Below are 16,439 nucleotides of genomic sequence, written 5' to 3' on the forward strand. Positions count from 1 at the left end.
AGGGGTGGGGTGGTGTGGGGTGGTTGTCCCCACCCCAAAAAGGCCTATCATGATTTCCCCCTCTCCCCTAACAGAGCATCCATCTGGACACAAGTAGGCTCATTGTTTTGACACTCACAGTGTGGTGCTGTCTGGAGATCACCTCCGTAATTGTGCTGTACATGATGCAATGGGACGGATGTGTGGATGTGTGTATGATGTATGAGTGTGTGTATCTGCGTCGCTTTGTGGTCAATTTGAAGTGTTTCAATCAATCAGTTGTAATAAACCTTGTGTTTTTTTGGACTAAGGTGAATGATGAACCTCATTTGTTTTGTTGTATCAACAGAAATGAGGTGATACCATTCCTACAGTCCCAGTGGAGGACCAGAGGGGACCGGGCCTTTTCGGTCGGGGTCCCAGCTCTGTGGAACAATCTGTAACATTTTTATTTCCTCTTGAGGTAGCACCTTGTAACTGTGGTTTGGAAGGTGCTTATATAAATAGGATTTATTCAATTATTATTATTAATATTAGGCTTAATTATTGTACATTTTCAATATTTCTTAAATTCTTCTTGATGAGGAGCAGACCCAAACTTAATCTGCAGTGTTTTTTTTACTTTTCAGAGATTGAACAAAAGGAAAATTAGATTTTTTTTTAAAACAATGTGCTTGACAATACTATAAAAGATAACAAAGATTGTTCATGCAACTGATCCCTCAGTTATTTGCCTTGATCTTATGAAATAATATAAACAAAGTTAGTGTCTTTAACTTCTGTGCATTTTCCAATGAACAGTTCATTTGGGCGATGTACAGTTTCAAGAGGGGTTCAAATCAAGTACATTCCTACTGCAGGACCACTAACAATGAACAGAGTTTAATTAAAGATACATACTTTTTTATATTTCTGTTTTAGAAGGTAGCTGGCAGCGTTGTGAGTTTTATAAGCAACATCTCGTTTTGTGTAAAATCTGCAGAGGTGGAGTCAGAATTCCACGGCTGTGGATTCTGTGCAGACCTGACTGATGACAGCAGAAGCAGTTTCATATCCTGTTTAGTCACTTGTGTTTTAATATACTGCAAACAATGAACAACAAGTCAAACTACCTCAGAATCCTCATCTGTAGCAAACGTTTCTGGAGCCAGTTAGAGGCTTCCTCACTTCCACACAAAAAGCACTGAGTCACAGGATCGCTCATCGGCTTTTATTGTTTATATATCAGGAACGTTGCCAAATAAAGTACCGTATCACATTCACTGACGCCAGGACAGGATTACAACGCTGTAAATACTTTATATGGAAGCTTCACCTAGCGATATGTAAAACTTAACTGATCCAAGTCCAGTTTTCATTCTCTCCACACACCAACACAACCCCCTCTCATTGGGCCTCGGTCAAATGGAAGTTGATGGTGATTGATTGGTTTTTGCTGTCGTTATCATTCTCCTTCGATCACCACAGGGATGTCAGAAGTTTTCCTTTTGCTAAAATGACATTTGCATACTTTTCTCTACAATTATTCAAACATTCCTTAAAATCTCAAACTAAATCATCTGGTGTATAAATCCTTGACAGTGGCTGAATCCTATCGTTTTCCCCAAAGGAGTACATACATGCCAATAGCGACTTAACAGATAGACCAAAGCAAGAAAAGAAAATCATCATCGCTGTTGAAACGTCTCACCTCATCTAAAAAGTTAATCATAATAATCTAGACAGCGGACGTATTTATCAATATCTGCAGCAGCGTAGCATCACAAATATATTTTTGAGGCTACATCAAAAGGGCAAGAAAGGGAGCAAAAAAATATTCTAACCATTAGTTTGTGGTCAAAACGTAAATATTCCCTCAACTGGCAGAAAGTGAACGGCCAGAAAGAGAGAGCGACATCTTACATGGAGGTTAGCACACTCTGTCCTGATGTGTGTTTTGCATATTTTGTTTAATATCTTCAGATATAAATGCAGTCAAGGCACGTTGGCTGCTCTCCTGCACACAAAGGTTGCCTGGATACTCAACTGTACAGTCCACGCTCACTGTCCATTCCTTGTGGCAGCTATCCCAACCTCTCTTGGTTTTTACCCGTTAAAAGTGAACTCCACCAATTTATTCAAGTCTCTTTACAGATTGTGTAAAACACAAGTCGTGTGAAGTATTCTGTGGCTTCTGTGCGATCACTTAATGTCACCGTCAAACAGGAAGAGATGAGTTAACCAGTAACCTGCTTCTCATCTCTGCTCCAGGCTACATCGGACTCTGACACAACCGATTCTCTGACTGAACTATCTGCCCGCTGAGTTGCATTGTGGGTAATAGCGGTCACAAGAGGACACAATGAAAGAAAGCGGACTTCAAACAGAACTTGTGAGTTTGGAGTTGTGATACACATGGGCCACAGCTAACACAGTGCAGGAAATACAATAAGAATAGAGAGAGAAAAGATGAAGCTGTGAAGATATCCAAATTTCACTCACATTTTTGAAAAACTGTACAATGCAGAATCTTTCTTTCTATTAACATGAAAGTGCTATTTTGTGTATGTTATATATGTAAATAAAATTAATCATTCCTCATTCGAAGATATTTTGTCACTTAAATTTTGCTCTTGAATACAAGAATTTCAAAATTCAAATTTCAAGTAATTTGATGGTTTAATTTAGCACTCACTTACTTTCAGTAGCCGCCAAATTAAATGACATAATATTAATTTATCATCCAATGAAAATTAACTTTCGCGGCCCCTGCCATTTCTGAAAAATGTTTGCAAACACATTCCAGCTTGTGATCCAAAGTTGTAAATTCCACAAGAGAAGGAGGCTTCATGTGGACACATTTAAGGGAATTAAAAAGAAAATTCTGTTTTGTTTCATTTTATTCTTTTTGGTTAAATTGTGCAGTGCTATGATAAATTGGTGGAGAACACATTTAAGATTAACTTGAGCAGAGTATTTTTCTCTTGACAGATTGTTTGACTTTTTTAAGAGGAAACAACTATAACGTAATAAGCAACAGTATGAGAACAGTTAGAACAATACAAATAATTTGGGGTAGCAAAATTTAGCTTTTTTACTTGTTTCTTGTGAATCATTATTTCACTCGTAGAACTCTGGAAACTGGCTTAACCACGAGTTGACATGTAAACAAAACGTCAAACTGTATTTATAGCAAAATAACAAAATACATATTTTTTACGATTTTGAGAAACACAGTCGTCATGTGTGTATTTTCATAATGAAAATGCAAACAAAGATCTTCTCCTCTATGTCTCTCTATGTTCCAGAGACCCAACCCTCCCTTGTTATGGCCTTAAAGGTACAATTTGCTCAAACAGAGCGATGCATAACTTTTGTGTCAAAGGAGTCATTGTGCTCCCTCTCCACTTGACATTTCTGTCCAGTGCTTCCACATTTCCTGGGCTTTCTCATTTGCATTCATGCCCTCTTTGCGTCACAGCTTCCTGATTGAACTATTCACACATACAGTACACTCACTATTATCTTTCATCGTCACGAAAAAAAGACACAAAAGGCACCAGTCACTGTTTTTCCTGCTCAGTCAAAACTAAAGTACTGTAGCATCGGTTCTTCTATATGAAACTGTTATTATCAGCAGCATTAAGCTCTTTGCATTTAAAATGCTAAAGTCATGATCATGGTATAAAGTGAAATGAGTGTGTATGAATGATCTGGAACTGAGGGACAACTTGAAGGATGACGTGGATTGTCATGCACAAACATGAAAAAAAAATGAGCTTCCGTTTCTTAAAATACAGTTTTATTTGTGAATGTACACTGATTAGCAATACATCTAAAAGCAACTCCATTAGATAACCATGTATATAGGATTTTCACAGGTCACAAAGTAGCTTGGCTCATTCTGGCATGCCAAAGCAGAACTCCATCTTTTCTTTTTTCTTTTTTTTTTTTTTAAACAGAAAAAAAAAGGTGTAAATTAGTAAAGCAAGGTGCAAACAGCTGGAAACAGAAGAGGAGGGAACAAAAAGGATGCAATGCACATTCAGTTCATCTGGGAGCAACGGATGCTCATAAAATGGCTGATTAACAAAAAAGAAAAGCCATGTGCTCTTTGCAAACGGAAAGAAGGAAAAGACAGCGTACTGCGATACAAATGGAGGATGAAAAAAAACATTTTCAGGAGAGATGGTGTGAAAGAAAAACAAAAAAGAGACAAGTCTGCGTGATGAAAACATGGTGCGTTAGTGTCAGGTTGTCTTTACCCCCCCCGCCCCGTCTCTACTTCTCTCGCACGTGCGCACACACACAGACACACACAAACACACGCAGACATATGCACTTTTCATTTCCAAACTCACACCTCCCTTTTTCCGTCACTCACTTGTGTGACCTCAGCTCTCCACCCGGAGCCGAAAGCCTCCAGCACGGCTAAAGATGTGTCCCCAAACCCTCCCTCCTTCCCTCCCTCCAAATCCAATACTTCACATTGCTAACTGGGATATTGGTATATCTGGTTAAACTCCGGGGGGGGGGATGTGTGGCAACCGGGGGGGGGGGATGTGTGGCAACCCATCACACTTTGGCTTTTGCAGAGTTCAACTGTGGGTCATCTGACGGTTACGCCACAATCGTGTTTGCCGGGGAAATTACACGAGGGGAGGCTTTAGAAACTGAAATGACGACCGGGCTTGCAGAGTGATCAAAGATAATAAAATAATAAAATAACTGTCCATACAACCTCCCTCAAATGGTTCCAGTACCAGTAGGAAGTAAATGAGAAAATTCAGCGGGGAAGCGTAGCTACTGTGAATGTAGCTACAGAGATTAGGAGGTTTTTTTGGGGGAGGAAGCCTGAGAGGAGTCGATGCAGTCACTGGGGTGATTTAATATAAGTCTTATGAGGGTCCTCGACGGCTGCGCAGGCAGACGAGAATCGCAACCCTTGTCTCATCGTTAAAAAAAAGCAAATTTATGGAGGAAAATAATTACAATATGGCTTTAAAAACAAACGCACAAACACACCAAAAACAAATATGTCACTGCTCCACGACCCAAGATTCTCATAACAGCAAACGACTGCGGAGAGTTCAATGCAGTGTTTCAATGCTACACTTCCTGTTTTCTGTTATTTCTGTTGACTTGAGACGTGTTGATCACTTCTCATGTGCGACACCAATGAACGACTTTTCTTTCTGTCTCCATGCGACTCACTTTCTGGGCCCCCGGACAACTTTGTATCTTTCCCCAACCCCATGCCTTGCTTTGCTACTTTTACCAAATACTTCACAATCTCCTTCACTGGTGAAACCACCTGCAACTAAAATGTGTTATATATCACGAGAAAAGTGCAGCACAATAGAATAAAAAATATATAGTTAAAAATCTATAGCCAACATATCCAGTTTTCATGTTATATAGTAAATTTGTGTACTCTGAAGACTAAAATATAATTTGAGCAATCGGGCATCACTACAGAACATAGTCAGCCGCAGAAATTCAGCTCTCGCAAAAGAGAAGACATGCGTAACATCTGTGTTCTCTGGAAAAGCTTAGAAACGAGTACAAAACATAGTCGACTGATACCGAATTTGTTTCGGTAAAAAAGTTAAAATTTCATGAGATGACAAACTAGACGCGGACACTTGCTAAAATGAGATCTTTTTTTTTTTCATTCTTTCATTTAGTTTGGCAAAAAACACTGAGATGAAGAAAAGGAACAATGCTACATAAATATATTTAATTTGTCGGCAGCTCTCGTGAGATAACGTGGACTCGGCTGTGACGGACCACCAGCCTCATCCTGACCCTCTAGTCCAGTTTGTTAACCCGGTAACTCGTCAGACACAATCGGCCGTGGAGAAGGTTTGTATCGGATGCCTTGCGCCGTAAAGAAGCCCGAAGAGAGTGAGAGAGAAACGTCCCTCACAGCAGAGGAATCCACACAAACTCATTCCAGTGTGACCTCAGGTTTCATGTGGCCTCTCGGTTCCCCCGATGTGTCAGGTCACCAGAATGTGAGAAAAAGACGAAACCCGAAAAGACCCGGAAGTCTGGACAGGTTAAATAATGAACAAGAGGTTTTAGTTTCGACTTGTGCAGTTTTACAACTTTCAGGTTGCGATCCAATCATTTCATAAAATTGGATTTTGACGCAAGCAATACGCTCTGTGGTTTCAAGTTGGGATCATCAGCCGAGGGGAGACGACTCAGGAGGAGCCAGAGACTCAGGAGGAGCCAGAGACTCAGGAGCTAAATGGCCTCAAATGGCACTTGCTGGCTTCTATGGAGCCTTGTTACAGACCTGCACGGTGATCAGGTGTGTGGACACCAGACACCTGACCACTGCAGTTTGAATATGTGGACCCCCACACTCATCCCAAACTCCCCCAACATACTCTTGTTGTTACAAACCAATTCTTTTTTTTTTCTGTAATCCTTTCTTTTGCCGTTTGCACATAAAACCTTTTGTTAAAAAAATCTAATAAAATTAAAAACATAAAAGGACATTAAACACAGAGACAAAATAAAAAACACAGACGCTTTAACAGAAGCGGTGACTGCCCCCCCTCACTCTTCTACACAGAAGGATTCCCCCGCCTGCCTCGCCCCTGACGCTCGTTTAATCTCAGGCCTCCGTCTTCTCTTTCTTTTTGTTCTTCTTCAGGAAGGAAGGGGTGCGGAACTTCTTCTTCTTCTTGGTGTTGGGGGACTTGGAGGGCGAGCTCTCGGGAGACAGCGCCTCCTCGATCTTCTCGCCGGAGCGCACCGTGATCTCCACGCTCTCCACGCTGGTGGTCAGCTGGCTGACGCGCTTGGACAGCTCCTCGTCCACGTCCCTGTGGTTGTCTTTGCCGTTCATCAGGCCCCCGTGGTTGTCTGAGGGAGGAGAGCGACACAGGTTAGGTGAGGGCGAGGGGCAGGAAAACACAAGAAGGGCTGATCCCTTCATTCTGCAAACCACACCCTGTTAACAGACAGCCAGCACAATCACACAGGAGTCTCCTGACTTACTGATAACGAGATAAAAAGGGCTGATCACTTGTTACTATGGAAAACAGCGAGACTTTCTGGAGCTCACAGGAAACAAATCAATAACATTTTCTAATCAAATAGTTTAATAAATTCAAAATTGAGTTTGTTTTTATCATAGAAGTGCTTTTAATTTCAGCAGTTAAGGGAGAGATGTACTTTTACAATAAATTAACGTGTAAATGGAAAATGGAAGCGAACACGGTTTTAAAATGTTTGATGGAGCCTAAGACTTGGCTTGTGTGTTGTTAAGGACCCAAGGAAGTGCAGTGTTGAATTTTGTGCGATTTGGCCGTGCAAAACATTTAATCATTAATATCATTTAGAGAATGTAGTGATCAGTGCTCTGTAGCAGCGGCGGCTGGGACTTATCAACGTGTGTAACAACAGGGACTTTTCACTGAACTTTGAACGGCTCTTTGTGCAGAAGCAGGGGGGGGGGCAGCCTCAGGGCTCTGTGGACTGAGTCCTGCAGCTGGTCTTTACTGGCTGCAGGTCCCTTGTACAGTTTCAGAAAGAAAAGCTGCAACCAGCATCACCACTGGCCAAACAAACAGCCCATTCCAAAACGACAGGTTTACAACAAGCACAGGACTAGTTTTTCATAAAATCCTATACTAACTAAAAATGCATTAAACTTATAAATGTTTATAAAATTTAAATATCTAACAAATCATTTCTGTAACTCCTAGTAAATCCTTAGCATATATTGGGTCCATGTCTTGTCATACTCGTGTCAACACCTGTAAGACAGTTTCTAATGGAGTGGAACATTACAAGCTTCAGCAGAGCAATACAATTTAGATTTACTGCAGGGCAGTGCATTGGGCTCTATTAAATCCTACAAGTGTTGAAGTGGTTGAATGTCTCTCAGCCTCCTGATGTGAGGCCCCTCTGTCCCTGTCACACTAGTTCTATTCCAAATGCGTTTTCAGCTTCCTCTCACACGGAGACGTGCAGTCCCCGTGCTCTACATATTTCATAACATGCCTGCGTAAAGGCCCCAGTGACCTAATAGCCCAGAGCCTGTCCTCCTTTCACCTCAAAGAGGCTTTGAACAGTGGACTACACCCACACGGTCTTAACGGCTCCTCACGAAACAGGCTTACTGGTGGGGCATCCTTTTCTCTGGCTTGTGAATGGGAGTGACACTGGGAATGCAGGGCAGCGGCGTTGTGTAGCTACACTGAAACACAAAGCCGCTGACGACTTCTTGACTTATTTTCATCTCGGCACAAAAAAAGGAAAAAGAAAAAGAAACCTTTTACAATAATCGACCTGGATTCAAACACAGCGACTCACTGACCTCACGGCGGCGGTGTCAGAAAATATGGGTCCCCTGAGCCAGTGTGCTGTCCTGGGTTAATTGTTCCTCATTGTGTGGTTTCTGCGTGTTTGTGCTGGGGGGAGGCTGACAGGAAGTCAATCCCATAGTGTTGTTATTTACAACCTGCACCGGGGCCGCTGTGATCTCTGTCTTTCTTGGAGGTTTGTACGTCAGACACAAGAATTTCTGTGTAATAGATGTAAGTTCTAGTCTTTGTTTTTTAGATATCTGTTCTTTCAGAGTCATACTTTGATATATTAGGGAATACATTTTTTCAATTGGTGATGTGTTTAGCACCTTGATTTCATCTTTTATTATGTGATATTTAAATCCTACTGATCACATTTTATTGCCTTTTGTATTTTCTAATTATTCCTAGATTTTATATATTTATATATAGTCTTACATATGTTTGGCTTGTTTAGCACTTTAGTCAAATGTGGTTGTTTTAAACAAGTAAATAAACTTTGAATTGACTATTTTTGGTTTCTTGGCGAGAGCTGGGAGAGAAGATTGATCCCATTTTCATGTCTGAGCCTCAGGTGTGGAACTGGAGCCAGGAGGGACTTAGCTTAGCATTAAGACTGGAAAACTGCTGTTTGTCATTAAAAAGTTAGAACATGTGACTGACTCTGTAACGATAAATTTATGTTTTGACATCCTGGTTTGTGTAGAGGCTGATTTTGAAGGATCTCTGAGTTGCCTGACTCGTTAAGGACTGAGACTGACATGTCCGACACAAACACCAGCCTGAAACTGGTCCGGAGGAGGTGACGTCAATGCCCTGTGTGAGTGGTTAGACTGTGTCAGACGATCTGAGTGGAGTGTGAGCTCATCAACATCTCTACAGTCCCACTGGGCGGACTGGTTTTCATCATCAACAACAGAGATGTGAAAAAAAGGACAAAGGAGGTATTTATAGTGTAGAGGGGGCACTGCTCTGGGAATTTGTTGTCATGACAAATCATTAATGCAGAACGAACCTGTAGCGCAGATCAGTGTGTAGCGTAGTGCATTCGATTCTGAGCTTTTGGTTGATTTCATTCAGTTAGACGTTCACTTCTCATGCACACACGTCAGAGCTCAAAGACAAACACAACATGACAGTGAGGATCATTCTGACAAGTGTCTCTCAGTCTCTCTGTGAGTGAGCGATACCTTCTTTAGCCGGAGTGCTGTGCGGGGACTGGGTGAGAGACAGAGACTGAGAGAGAGTGGAGCCGTCGTCGGAGGTTAGCTCGTGCTCGCCATCTGCGGGGGGTGTTGAGAGGGTGGGAGGGTAGTGGTGGGGTGGGGGGGTTGAGGGACGGTGCAGGGGATTGAAGAGGAGGGACGACAGCACGGGTGAGTGGGATGAGAGGTTGGGGAGGGGTGGTGGTGGTTATGGAAGGATTTTGGATGATGGGTCAGAGGGGGGTAAGGGAGTGGGGATGGGGGGGAGAGATTAGTGGTAACACACATGTTAGAATCAGGCCATGCACAGCTGCTTTTCCACAAAATGTTCCCAAATCCCTCCGATGACGGTCAGGGCCTCTGAGAGCCATCACTGGTTTGTGCCCTGCAACCTTTTGTTGAGCTGTAATAACCCGGAGCTGGGACAGATGTCCTGAAAAGTAACTTAAGCACCGTAGGTTTGATCCCCCGAGCAGCAAATAGATCATTGTGCTACACGCTAACACACAACATGTAAAAAAATATAACAATTTATTGGCTTTTGGTGATAAAATCTGACTAAATCAAAACTGATAACTAACTTGAGACAAAAATGCAAAAATCTAAACCACATTATGCTGTACACATTGCTATTTCAAAATGTATTTGAGTAGTTTGTCGATTTTATCTTTAATCCAGAGGGACAACACTAAACCTAAGTACAGCAGGAGACCTCGTAAGTGCTAAATCTGTTCAACATGACAAAGTGTGGTAGAAGAGATAAAGAAGAGCACCACAAAGTCTGAATACACATCATGATGCCATGACTGTTATCAGAAGGTCCTCTCATAAAATGGTGTCATTGAGATAATCAATATTATCATGAGGCTGTGGCAATTTCACTTTAATTAAAGCCTGAAATGAAACATTGTTAATGCCCTCATTCTCCCTTCCCTACGTTAAGATGAGTTATTTTTTTATTTCCCTTCCTGTCACAATTTTTGGATATTCCAGAGAACCATCACATTGTGGTTCCTGACTCTTGATGTGGGAAAAACTCATTGAGCTTCTCTTGCATATTAAAAGACAGTTAGCAGCGCAGTAAATGTAAGTGCAGTAAATGTTATAGACCAGTCCGGCATTAGCGGCTTCATTAGTTAAACAGTGTGAGTGATTGGCATTCCCATTTCACTGTGACACATTCATGAGCACATTCAGGGTTACACATCGGTTACACACTGGCTGAGATGTCACAAGTCACAACTCCTTCACGGAGAGAGTGTGTCGCGCACGATTACATAAGATTCTGTGCTGTCGATGTCTTTATAGGTTGTTGACATAAAAAGACGCTTAATTCAAAATTATGAGATTTTAGAGAATTTTTAATGTGTTGAGTTGGAAACATTACTCAACCCAATACACACAACTATTTAACACCGTGCGTAAGTGTGTGTGTGTGTGTGTGTTTCTATGTGTAGCCCAGGCATCTATCAGGCCATTCCAGACGGTCTCCAGCTTGCATCCAGATTGGTCACCGGGGATTCATGGGGCTGTGGGGACATCAGTGTCATAGCAACGGGCTGTGCTCATGTGGCGGGTGTTAAGGCCTGCTGTCTGCTCGAGCTGCCGTCTTAGTCAGACCGGCCCCTGACTCACACACATCTACACTTTGCACCGTGTTTCACAAACATTTGGACGGTTCCATAAAAATGCATGAACACGTTTGCATGCTGATGTGCGTACACACACACACACACACACACACACACACACACACACACACACACACACACACACACACACACACACACACACACACACACACACACACACACACACACACACACACACACACACACACACGTCTGGTTGAGCGTGGAGGCAGTTCTCTGCACAATGAGGACTGGTGGGTAACCCCATTTACTATCTGTTCTATTGATTTCTCCCTCGTCTCTCTGAAAGGCAGTGGGACAGAGGGCTAATATGATTAGCAGCGACTGTGTGTGTGTGTGTGTGGGTGTATACACAACGTTAAAGCAGCAGATGAAGGCATCGGTAGAGCCCTAGGGGACAAACCCTTGTGTTAAAAGGTATGTGTGTGTGTGTGTGTGGGTGATACACCAGGCAGTGTGTTAGAGTATGGGACCGTCCACTGGGACTGCTGCTACGGCAACTGTGCTATAGACCCTGGATTATGTGGATGTTTTTTTTAAACAAAACTGCTGACAGAGAGAACACAGCAAGCTGAGGATGTACAGTAATAAATCTGCAAGTCATGGTTTGAGGAGGTGGTGGCACAGATGTGTGAATATAGAAAAGTTTTGTTTTTTATCCTGATTTAGTTTAAGTTCATTTTGAAGACTGCTCCGACTGTTTTAGCTGACTTTCCCTTAACAGGCTTCTGTAGGACACTGAAAATATCTGCCTGTTAGGGTTGTGTCTTTTCTTACAGGTAAAAGTCTAGTGGTGCACACCAGGAAGTGTATTGAGTCTCATCAGTATTCAATTTGTTTAATAAGATATCCATTAGTGAGGGGTTGTGATGCACATATTGTTTAATAGGAACTGAAATGTCTACATATTTAAATTAGTATTATTTATATTAATCATCTTTCTAATTTGACATCTATTTAGACGGCAAAAATATAACTATTATTAATAAATATAATCTAAAACCCAATATGTTAAACTATGTAAAACTGCACTAAAATTGCTTTCTGCTGACGTACACACAGATAAAGTATTGGCTGATTACAGTGGCGCTGCTGATACATCCGTTGTGCTCCAATACAAACGGCCCAGACTGAAAGTACACATTTTATTTGAAGATAAGCTGCTCGATCAAATCTAGTGACACAATTCTTCCCGATGGCTCAAATTCATCTCATGGGTGCTTCAGATTGAGCCGTACAGATTGATTATTGATCCGATATTAAGCCTGGTCAATAGTTTGTTGTGAAATGAACATTCAGATTGATAGGGCTTGTTGCTGACAAAGAGGGATATGTTTTTGGCTCAGAGTCCAGGTCATTGAGCGTGACACTGTGTGTGTTTGTGCGAGCATGTGCAGTCCATATGTCTCTGCAGGGTGACTGGGCTCTTGCTGTATTTGCAGGTGGAACATGAATGAAGTCATGATGCTCACACACACCCATGAACATTCATGCAGTTATGGACTTGGTATTTGGTATGGGTTTGCATGTTTGTTTAAGTGTGTGTGCTTTTCTGTGTGTGTGTGTCGTACCACTGAGTCCCAGTTGCCCTCGCTCGGCTTTTTTGCGGAACTGCTCTTGGTCCTTGTCCAACAGCTCACTGAAGGGGTTCGGAGGCTGGGGAACCATCTGCTCCTCCTCTGTGGGCACGTATGGCTGGGGAGGAGACAGGGAGAAGGGTAAGCACGGGATCAAACACACACACACACACACACACACACACACACACACACACACACACACACACACACACACACACACACACACACACACACACACACACACACACTTCATTACAGGCTTCTCATATAAAGATATAACATGGGTGTTGACCACATCACACAGAACTCATGTAATCACTGCAGACCCAGACATCTTTACACCAGACACATGAAGACAATCGAAACCCACAAAACAAGTCACACACATGCAAACGAAACACACACTCTTTTTCAACATGTCGGCTCAGGCTTTCGAGTAACAACAATATGTCCTAAAAAAACTCCATTGCCCAACACACATGGGAACAATAAAGAAGTGCAAATTCATCTTAAGCAAAAACAAACACGTGGACACATCAATTGAAATCTAAATAACACAACCCACACATGCAGTCATTTAATTCTGAGCAGGCAAACAGTGTCAAATAATTACAAGAGAGAGTGAAATCAACATGTCACAGCGAACACGAACAATTACAGAACTCTTGCAGATATTTACCAGAACGTTAATCTGCACCAGATCCTTCAGGACAAGATACCAACCACAAAACCATCAACACCAGCATGAGTACATTTTACTTCATTCTATCTATTATTTACCCTACGTGTTATTTTCTTTTGATATGTGGAGCTAACTAGTTGCTACTATCAGCATAAGCGAGTCCCCTCGTCTTTGCATAATGTACTCACTTGACTCCCCCTAGTGGTCAGGAGGTGTCATTATACTGGCAGTTCTATCTGGTGAGTTCCTGAAGTACCTGAGCACAATGATGTAACCTCTGTTTTCACTTGTTTGACTGATTACATCTCTTCTCATGACTGTAGCAGCTCTTCAATGACTCTTTATTGACCTGGGAAAACCGTTATGATTCTTATCTCGACCCTCAGGTCATTTCCAGCACAACTCGACCAAAATGCAGCCTGAGCAGATTTCCAATCATCAGTTAACCCATCTAGGTTACTGCTCAGTATGGAAGTAAATAGGAACATCTGTTATTATTGCTTCAGTGCAGCAGGACAGCTTTGAATCCTGCATAAACCGCTGCATGTCCATAAACTGACACATACTGATGTTTCTAAAAAAGCAGTTACATCAATATGAAGTAAACGTCTCTGACCCTGCCCATTAGGAAAATAGAAAATTTTAAACGGGTAAAAATGCATAAAAACTCAGGATAAAATTCAGATTTTGTAGTTCCCCAGTTTATTTGAAAATCCAGAAGTGACAGTTCTATATTATAATCAGCAGCTCTTTTGTGTTTTCATCAAACTTCTGTCATCAAATAAAACATGGTTAAAAGCAATCTCAAATGTCACTGCTAGTTTCCCTTCCTACTCTTCCTATTCATGTGAATGACCAATAGTAGACATTAGATTATTTGTGGCATCACCGCAGTTAAGTTGAAAGTCAATCTAAAACAAACATGCTTTAGTATCACACTCACGATTTTAGAAATTAGGGTATTTGAGTGGAGATTGTTCCCTAAATACATAGGTTTACAAAGCTCATCCTCACCTGTCGTGGTGCGTCGACAGGGATTCCTGCGAGGTGTTGAGAGCGTGGACCTGACGTCATCACATCAAACCGGTTCTGCTCTCTGATCTGCAGCAGGACAAAACACACCAGGTTGTAACCAGGAAGCAGGAAGCACCACAAGTGACTGGGAGTCATTAAAACTATGGTCACAGAAAAAATAATTGAGCAATTAACCATTTTAAACGTTAAATGGCAGCTAACTACAACTGTGCGTGTAAAATGTCATCCTGACCGAGAGGAAAGAGTTAAACTCACTTTGTTCCTCTTCTGCTGAACCTCAGTGGGGTCCGTGTTGAGAGGGACAAACTGATTGGGGTCCTCGATCCTGATCGGGGTTCCTGTCTCCTCCGCCTTCAACCACTGTAAAAGGTCAAAACAGGTTAAAAACCGAACATACTAACTGGAACCAAGCACTTGCATTAACACTCTATAATAACTATTGTATACAAACTAATTTATATAGCCCTTTTAATTACAACAGTCTGGCAACTGGAAATAACATATCTCTACTGTAATCTGTGTAGTCAACATAATCTTATCATGGAGAGTTTCTCAAATGAAAGAGTCAACTAAGATGAATTATGTGAATTGTAGTAGTCACTGTCACTACGGCTGAAAAGTCCATACCTTTCATCATATTTATCTTTGATTTTGATAATTTGTTGTAAATATATCTCATGTGAGCTTGACAAAATTGTAGAAGTGTAAAATATATTAATAAAGCCTCCTTTTATAGTCTGATTCCTTGTTGTGCAGCAAGCTGACTGCTTCAAGAGTGACACCAATCTGTGCAGCTTAATTCACGGTAGGTCTCTGTTCCGCCAGTAGGTGGCGATCTAGTATCAAGTTTAAAACACTGGGGAGATAGCAAGTGTCAAAAGTCAGGTCTGTGAATTAAAGTGAAATGAATGATATTTCAGTCCATGACTTACTCTTTGCAGTTTTTATGTTTTGACTTACTACATAAATTCACAAATATACGTGCAGTCTATGAAAAACACTGGGAGCAACTGTCATGTCCTCCTACATTTTCAAAACTTGTTTTGGTGGAGCATTTGTGCGAGGGGAAGACATGTGTTGATTTTCCACATGTAGGTTTTGAACATGGAGGTCGTTGTTTCCCGCTGTGAGGGGGATTTTGAGTACAAGCAGGAAGTAGAAGTGGAGGAGAGCCCCGCCTGAGATACGCACCAATGGCAGGATTATACCCACAGTGTACATCTGATGAGTCAGACAAGTTTAACCCTGTTTTTACCCTAAAATCTTGTGTTTTATGTTATAGGCACTTGCTCTTTTTCCCCATAGGGTGAGTGTGTCAGCAGATTTATGTCCCCACAAAACACCATAACACCCCAAACAGCTCACCGTGGTCGTCCGGCTGTTGTAGCGCTCGTCGCCGCCCTCCACGTTGACCTTGGTGTAGCTGTTCGGCGAGTTGAGCCAGCGCGTCTTCTCCCTCTGCTGCCGCTGCTGCAGGAACTTGTAGGGCAGGCGCGTGGCACTGCAGTCCTCCTCCTCCTCGAACAGGAACGCGCTGACGGTGGCGGGGATCTCCACATCGCTCTTGTGCCGCGGCTTCTCCCGGACGATGGGGTGTCTGTAGGTGTAGCCGGTCCGGTAGCCCTGTGGCAGGAAACAAGGGTCAATCCTTCAGTGGGGTTTTCTTTGTTCTGAAATGATCTGGTCTGTTTGGGTTCACAACGAGCAACGACAAGGGAACAAAACCGCAAGGCCTCAGAGGAAGCTAATTCATTTATTTGTACATGGTGTATGTTTACGTACCCCCCCCCCCCCCGCTCTATTCCAGCTTCTACACACTGCAGCAGCACAACAGAAATGAGCTCTTATTATTCTGTGACGTTTCCTTCCTGTAACGCTGGCCGAGCTGCCAGTTTCACAGTTAGTAAATGGAAAAGAGAGACAGAAACAGCACTGTGACCGCAGGGTTTCTGGCAGCGCAGTGAACAGAGTCACAGTGTCATTTCCTATCTGACCCTTTC

At 42.2% G+C, this 16,439-nt stretch overlaps 1 protein-coding gene across 11 annotated transcripts in view; it reads right to left on the minus strand.

The window, feature by feature from the left end:
- Positions 1-3,738: 3,738 nt before the first annotated feature.
- Positions 3,739-16,439, minus strand: part of add3a (adducin 3 (gamma) a) — a 99,218-nt gene continuing 86,517 nt past the window's right edge. For 10 of the 11 annotated variants that reach the window (XM_053417696.1, XM_053417699.1, XM_053417693.1 and 7 more), the window contains 6 exons: positions 15,805-16,062; positions 14,695-14,799; positions 14,419-14,505; positions 12,714-12,837; positions 9,476-9,568; positions 3,739-6,837 (listed from right to left, as the gene is read on the minus strand). In XM_053417696.1, the coding sequence (XP_053273671.1) occupies positions 6,587-6,837; positions 9,476-9,568; positions 12,714-12,837; positions 14,419-14,505; positions 14,695-14,799; positions 15,805-16,062 (918 nt within the window). In that variant the 3' untranslated portion in view covers positions 3,739-6,586. The remainder of the gene's footprint in view (positions 6,838-9,475; positions 9,569-12,713; positions 12,838-14,418; positions 14,506-14,694; positions 14,800-15,804; positions 16,063-16,439) is intronic. The other variant, XM_053417703.1, reaches the window with a different exon arrangement.

Source organism: Pleuronectes platessa, chromosome 3 (assembly GCF_947347685.1).
Source record: "Pleuronectes platessa chromosome 3, fPlePla1.1, whole genome shotgun sequence".
Lineage (NCBI taxonomy): Eukaryota > Metazoa > Chordata > Actinopteri > Pleuronectiformes > Pleuronectidae > Pleuronectes > Pleuronectes platessa.